Source organism: Myxocyprinus asiaticus, chromosome 13 (assembly GCF_019703515.2).
Source record: "Myxocyprinus asiaticus isolate MX2 ecotype Aquarium Trade chromosome 13, UBuf_Myxa_2, whole genome shotgun sequence".
In the NCBI taxonomy this organism is placed as follows: Eukaryota; Metazoa; Chordata; class Actinopteri; order Cypriniformes; family Catostomidae; genus Myxocyprinus; species Myxocyprinus asiaticus.
The window spans coordinates 44,674,277-44,681,457 of record NC_059356.1 but is presented as its reverse complement, the minus strand read 5'-3'; the positions used below and the strand labels follow the sequence as shown (position 1 = coordinate 44,681,457).

The window sequence follows — 7,181 nt, the reverse complement described above, 5'->3', positions numbered from 1 at the left end:
CTCACGGGAACATTGGATGCATAAGGCATCAAGCATGAACATAATGATAGTTATTCAGTGATGATGTGAATGAATATAAAACTGAGTACATAAATGTGAATATATGAATATGATTGCATAGCATGTGATTATAGTTGATTTCAAGCATGATAACAATAAGCAAAAATATAGAAAAGACTCTAGCCACATGCATCAAATCCAAAGTAATATGCAGAAGATAACTATTATTTCGCGTTGATCAACCATTTGCCAAATGTTCAGGTCTGCTGATATTCAGATAAGCTGTATTCATGGTATAGTGGCGCCACCTTGTGGATGTGTATAGAATAACCACACAACAGTGTCATTTAGAGCTTTATTAATGCCTTTATTCTGTCAATTTAGTCCTAAAAAAAAAAAAAAAAGGGTCTTGTTTATATATTCAGTTGGGCATTATGTTTGTGAGATACTTATGTGAATGTATCATTAAGTTGATTTTTACTGTGTTCATTTGTATAAGAACCACACATGCAGTAAACTCATTGAAAGACCTTGGAAACTGCCTGGTGATTCTCTTCAATTAAGTGTCATTATATACAGTTCTGACCAACTGTCTGCAGGGTTTCGAATCCATAGGTTAGTAGGTTTATCCAATTTACTTCTCGCAACATTTTGAACTTCTAACGAAGTGCTGTTATGCAAAAGAACACTCTTATAAATAAAGATTCCAAAAGGGGGCTATCTCATGAAGCCATATTAGAACCATTTTTTGGTTCCCCAAAGAACCTATCAGTGAAAGGTTTTTAAAAGAACCATTTTTAAGAACCTTTTTTCACAAAAAATAAATAAATAAATAAATAAATGTGCAATGGGAAGTTTCCAAGGATGTTAAAGGTTCTTTATGGAACCATACATGCTGATAAAGAACCTTTATTTTTTTAAGAGTGAATGTTTCAATGACTGCACTCTCTGTCCAATAAAAGAAGTGCATTGTTGAGTTATCCTGTGGATTTATGATTCAGAGAATGACAAGTACACTGAAGTTTCAGATCACATTTAATGATTTTCATTCAAGAGCAGATTCACATGAATCTGTTTCATGTTCGCACTCTGGTCAATACTTCCACAATTCAACTCTGAATTATCTCTTTCTTTCAGCTACAAAAAGCCATGTTTTCTTCTTTCATACACACAAATACTTGTACAGACTGTAGACTAAACCAGCTGAGAATGATCTCCAAGAGGTCTTATATCAGCTGTTATGCACATGCCAACTGGGAAACAGTCAAATGTCCCCAAATACACCAAAAACAGTGAAACTCAGAATGTACATAAAGTTGCAGGGAAACATATACGTGTGAATACATGGATTTCAGCATAAATCAGCCTTAAAATTTGATCTGATCTTCAACAAACGCTCCGTAATGGATCCCTCTGTTTTCTATTTGTAACATCTAATATAGATCTATAGCTATCTAATATAGTCATCTATAGGTTAATATCTCATATAAAATGAGTTGATTGTGATTTAACTTTAAGGCTAATATTCTCAATCTAATAAATCAGATGAGAACATATGTAAAAAAAAAAAAAAAAAATTAGACATAAGTATTAGCCATAAATGGATAAAACAGATTATTTTTTTATTTTTTTCTATTTAGGAAAAATATGCCCTCATAACAGTAAAGAAAAACCCATTTCTGAAAAAACGTATAATTGTGTGTGTGTGCTATTTGTTTAACCAGACTGTTTGTCTATTGTTGAGACTAAATTGAAGATCAAATCAGATTTTACGACCAAAAGACTATTTTTCAATTTCATAACAAAATTCCATCAAATTGAATTGTGAAACGTTTGCCAAAATTCAATTAATAAAACGTAAAAAATATTTCATTTTTAATGTTATTTTATTTAAGATTACTCAATTCAATTTGATGGAAATTTTGTTCAGAAATTGAATTGCGAAAATCTTAAAAATACATTTTTTGAAAGCCTTCACATACTTTTTCCCTGCAACCGTATAGCAGTCGCATTTAAGACACATTATTTAAAGTCCTTGCATGGGGACTTGACAATCTACCCTCGGAACAAATCCTCAAATTCATTCATATCCATTCGTTCACATGAGCACCAATGTAGTTTAAGAGAAACTGACTGAATAAAAAATAATACACTTATCTATTCCACTGGTATATAACTGTGAGAAAAGTTACGCACATCTCGTTTTAAAAAATACACAGCATTAAAAATTGAAATGAATTCACAATGATCAATATCACATTTTTAGTGTTAATTAAACAGTTAATTATTTTTTTCTGTTCTATACATATGTTATGTTAGATATATCAATAATATTCCCTTCTGGAATAACAAAAGCCAACAGTCAGAGTTAAGATGGGAAAACTACAAACATCCATAGTTTTAATCATATGGACCAGTTTGTAATTGCTTTCCTGTGCAGATATGAAACTTTTACCAAAAGTGGTCGTATGTTTGGGAGGCAGTCGTCATATTTGTGGCAAAGATCGTCATAGTCAATTCTGGGACCAATCAGGCACCATGAAATAGTATACTATACTCATATAGTTTGAGTATTACAATATAGAACACCACAAAATGTCTGGACAGCCTCAGTTAATTGTCTCTGCTTTAAAGCAAAAAAACAAAACAAAAAAGAAGCAGCAGCAGCTGTTACCGTTGTCAAAAACAGAACTGCACGCGGAAAAACAGAAAAGACTGCTTGGAATCGTCCCCTTAAAAGGATAGTTAACACAAAAATAAAAATTCGGTCATCATTTACACACCCTCGTGTTGTTCCAAACCCACACGACTTACTTCTGCAGAACACAAAATGAGATGTTAAGAACGCGTACAGGACACGTGATGCAAATTTCGTCATCAGCAGAGTGCTCGAGCACTGAACGCGTGCGCATGGAATTATTTGCACTAATTACTGAGTTCACAAGGTGGCAACACTCACATTTGAGCCATTGTTGTCAAGAAGAAGTGCTAGAAGATGTAATCACCACTAAACAACATGAGACAAAGGTAAAAACAATAGCAATGGATGTGCATGTCAAGAGCGTGTGTGTGAGGTCAGGAGATACCTGCAATTGTATAACTCAAGGTCCAGTGTTTCATAGCAGTCGTAGCGTGCATGCGCCAACCGCCTCAAAACCGAAGTATATTTTGGGCTTTAGCCTGTCACTATTCACTTTCATGAATTTCTTTTGAATTTCCACAGAAGAAAGAATGTCATGCGGATTTGAAACAACATAAGGGTTGTACTTTAACTAGTTAATAAACCTGCAAAACCTAAAGCAACTGAGAAAAGCCAATGTGTGACGTTCTGGGAGGCAAAGATACTCTTTGGCACATTCTGTCACTAGAAAAATCATACTTTTTTTCATGAAAGTGCCTTCAGAATGGTACAGGGTAAGACTTTATAAGAAAAAAATGTAATTCACAGGCAATCAGAATTTTTACGTACAACCCATGTATACAGCATATACACTTTGGGTTCAAACACACAAACACTTCCTAATTCGTTGCAGATAAAAGTGCATCAACTGTACATTTTTACTCTTGAGAAACATTTGATGTAGTTTAGCCAAATAGTTTAGTTTATTCAACATTCAAATGAACCATAAGTTCATTTGGGATCTTAGTAAATCTGCAATAAAAAATAAAAAAAGCTTGCACTTTTATAAGCCTAAAATACTTCTAAATGTATTTTACAAATAGCAGAAATGGCCTTGTTCCAAGGCAATTTCTCAGAAAGCTTCATTAGCATTTAAAATGAAACTAGGAGATTTTTACACAGCTGTGTTCAGCTGTATCTTTTCGATTGCCAAGCACAGAATTAACAAGTGAAAGAAAGCAAAAAAACGCAGAAAGCTGCTGTGAAAATGGAGCAATCTAGAATCAGATTCATTAAAGCATTATGCATAACCTGCTTTGCATAAGACCTAGCTTGTGCAAACGTGCTATAAAATAATGTGCCAAATGAAACAGCAACGAAGGCATAAATCTATATGTTTAGAGTACAATTGGTAGACATGATGGAATTTCTCATGCTCATTTAGTACAAATGTTGGTCATGTGCTAAAACAATATATACTGTATAACTACGTGTGCTTAGCTTATTTAAATACTTAGCAGCAATTGGTTCCAGACAAATTTAATCATCTACTCTAGGTGGCAAGATTGAATCATAGACTGTAAAATATGCATGCCTTGTTTGCAGTGGGGACATTGACAGAGACCAATGGGCCTTGGAAATCCTGCTTTGACATGAAAGCCATCTATTATATGAGGTCTGGTATCAACTTGATCATTTTGCTTAAAAGCAAAGTTTCCATTTTTTTGATGGCTGCATGGCAGTGCAAGCTTGGACTTAACTGTAAGTTAAAATGAGTTAGAAACTGTGAATTTGTCAATGCTAGACACAGATACACTTTTTTTAATGGGTCCAGGCCTTTCATTTAAGTGCTTTGTCGTGAAAACATTTCAAGTTCTGGGATTATGATAGAATATAACTTTATGTTTGTACATTTTGATTGTAATTCTTCAATTTGTACAAGATTTAACAATACATTTGGTAGGCTAGAGGGCTTTACTTATGTTAAAGGTGCACTCAGTAATTTTTCCCCCAGTAAAAACGTTTTACTCCTAAATAAATGAATTGTAATTTTGAAACATATGTATAAAATCATGAGCACTCACATGAGATGAGGACTTTAGTCATTTCAGTAACCTCATAAAATCTGTTTTATTCTACATGTAGCAGAGGCGCCCTTATGGGGGGGCTGCCATTTTAAAATCACATGACCAGCTGAATACTACTCGCTCAATGGAGATGACCGTCTTGTTATTTGACACTTTCACTCTTGGATTAAATTAATCATGACTGATTGTGAATAGTGAATTTCTACAATGGCATCTGTAACTGAAAACTACTGATTTTTATTGATGCTGCATCCACACCACTAGGTGTCACTGTAAGTCCAAGATGACAAACAAAACGTTACTGCGTGCACCTTTAAGAGTGCTTCTTAAACAATAACAAATATTATGCACTTGGGCCAGATAGCTTACTGAAATTAAGTTACAACATACTCATCCTTCTTCTACCATTAAAAATAAATGAAACACCATTAAACGCATGAAAAAGTTGCATTATACTGTGGCGTTTTCCTTGGTCTTTTTATATTTGTAAAGTTGCAGTATAATTTCTGCACCACTAGGGGCACCAAACAGTTTTGCAAAAATAATGACTGTTTTCATGCCAATTTCCAACACTTCCCCCATCTGCCATTGTTTGGTCACTGCTGAAAAATGGAATTTGCAACCTGGTCTCATAGAATCACTTTACTATATCAACATTTTTTACATATTTGCAAAATTATTTTTTACGTGGCTTGTTGCATCTCTGCAGTTTCCTGATGAAATGAATACTAGAGGTGCTAAAACAACAATGACTTTTATTCCCTTTTACACTAATCATGAGCAAAAAGGCAGATTATGAGTTCATGAACATCTACTTTAAGCTCTTTTTCTCACAAACTGTTATCTTATCTAAATACTTTTCCTATAGCGTATGACTTACATTTTAACATTTGCATTACATAACTAACTACATTTACACACTTGTTCATGCACAATCAAATTGCACGGTAGCTCAACTGATAGAGCGTTGCGTTTGTGATGCAAAGGACAGAGGTACTGAAAAGTCCTGAAGAATACGTAACTCGACACTTGAGCCAAAAGTGTCATAGAAGCACCAAAAAATGACGTGGTTGCTTCAGGAATTAAATTTTTCATATCACATTTGCTTTTTCTGACACTATCGGTTAGGTTTAGGTTTAGGGTAGGAAGTTAGGTTTTGTTGATTTAAAACTCTTTAGAGCATTTACCTTACAAAAATCTCATCTGTTTGGGAGAAAATCTAGTTTTTTGCGCCACACAGTGGATATTACATCTCGGACAGCTAAATTTGAATGGCCATCAATGGAGAAACATGCCTTTTTCCATATAATAATATAGCGGCAGGTCTAATCTACCAGCAGGGGCTAACTGCCAAAGCTAACCAGCCAAAAACCAGACTCCCCTGGTCCCGTCCCAAACTCACACCATTGGTTGAGCCAATGTTGCTATCCTGGGCTGCTCAAACAGATTGCAGTTCCGTTTGGTGCCTAAATTAGTGGCACAGAAATTAAACACTGCACCTTTAAGAGCCAAAAGTGAGCTGAGAACTGTCATGGCAACAGACCTACCTCAAGCCTGAATCTCTCAAAACAGATGCTTGTGATGTAGGTCACTCGTAAGTGGGTCGTTAGCAGAGATTTTCAAAAAATGTCTCCCTTTGATCAGAGACAGAGATATTCAAAGATGGGTAACAGTCTGCACAGACACAAAATAGAGGACAAGGAATGTAATTAATGGAGAATATGAAGTCTCATATGTGGGTGCGTCGACATGGCCTAGTTAGCAGGAGAAGGATGTGGCTTTGCTGATAGCCTTGAGCTGGCCACAGGGGGAGCTGTGGAGACTTGGATTGGAGTAGGTGTGGTTGGGGCTTTTGGGGAGGATGTGGACAGGGTTGTGGCAGTAGCTGTGGTTGTAGTGGAGGTAGCAGCTGAGGATGGGGGTTTGGGAATAGGGGTGTCACATTGGGCACGAGTATCATTTGCAGGTGGTGCAGTCTTGTTATAGTTGAGATTAAGGATGTGCTGCTGCAGGTGTCTGATCCAATCTTCCTGTACTGAGAGAGGGCCGTGAAACTCCACGTCACAAAACCTAAGAGGAAAGTTTTGAGGCACTGAAAAATTTAATCTATACTGAGGACATAATATAATATTGAATAAGCTATATGTTTGTTAGCTGTAGCATATGTAAGAAACATTATTTCCAAAATCTAATGATCTGCCTACCAAGACCTTAGCACCTAAGGGACCTTAGACATGCACCAGACACAAAGGCTCTTCCAAAAGGTAAAAACCCAAGTTTGCTTAAATATTAAGGAAGCACTCAAATAAATTGACTACTTTGTCCAATATGTGGATGTAATATGTATTTTTATAGTATCATGTTTTTATCTTGCAACATGCTAATGTAAAACTGTATTGGAATGAACTATGTGAATGTGTTTTAGAGTGTCATTTTGTTAGCTTAGCAACACACTAACATAAAACTTCATTGGA

The 7,181-nt window shown here is 35.5% G+C and overlaps 1 protein-coding gene across 3 annotated transcripts in view; it reads right to left on the bottom strand.

Annotated features, from left to right (window-relative positions):
* Window positions 1-1,017: 1,017 nt before the first annotated feature.
* The window catches only part of LOC127450212 (protein Wiz-like), a 29,347-nt gene continuing 23,183 nt past the window's right edge, over window positions 1,018-7,181 (bottom strand). For all 3 annotated transcript variants that reach the window (XM_051714096.1, XM_051714097.1, XM_051714095.1), the window contains exon 16: window positions 1,018-6,777. In XM_051714096.1, the coding sequence (XP_051570056.1) occupies window positions 6,462-6,777 (316 nt within the window). In that variant the 3' untranslated portion in view covers window positions 1,018-6,461. The remainder of the gene's footprint in view (window positions 6,778-7,181) is intronic.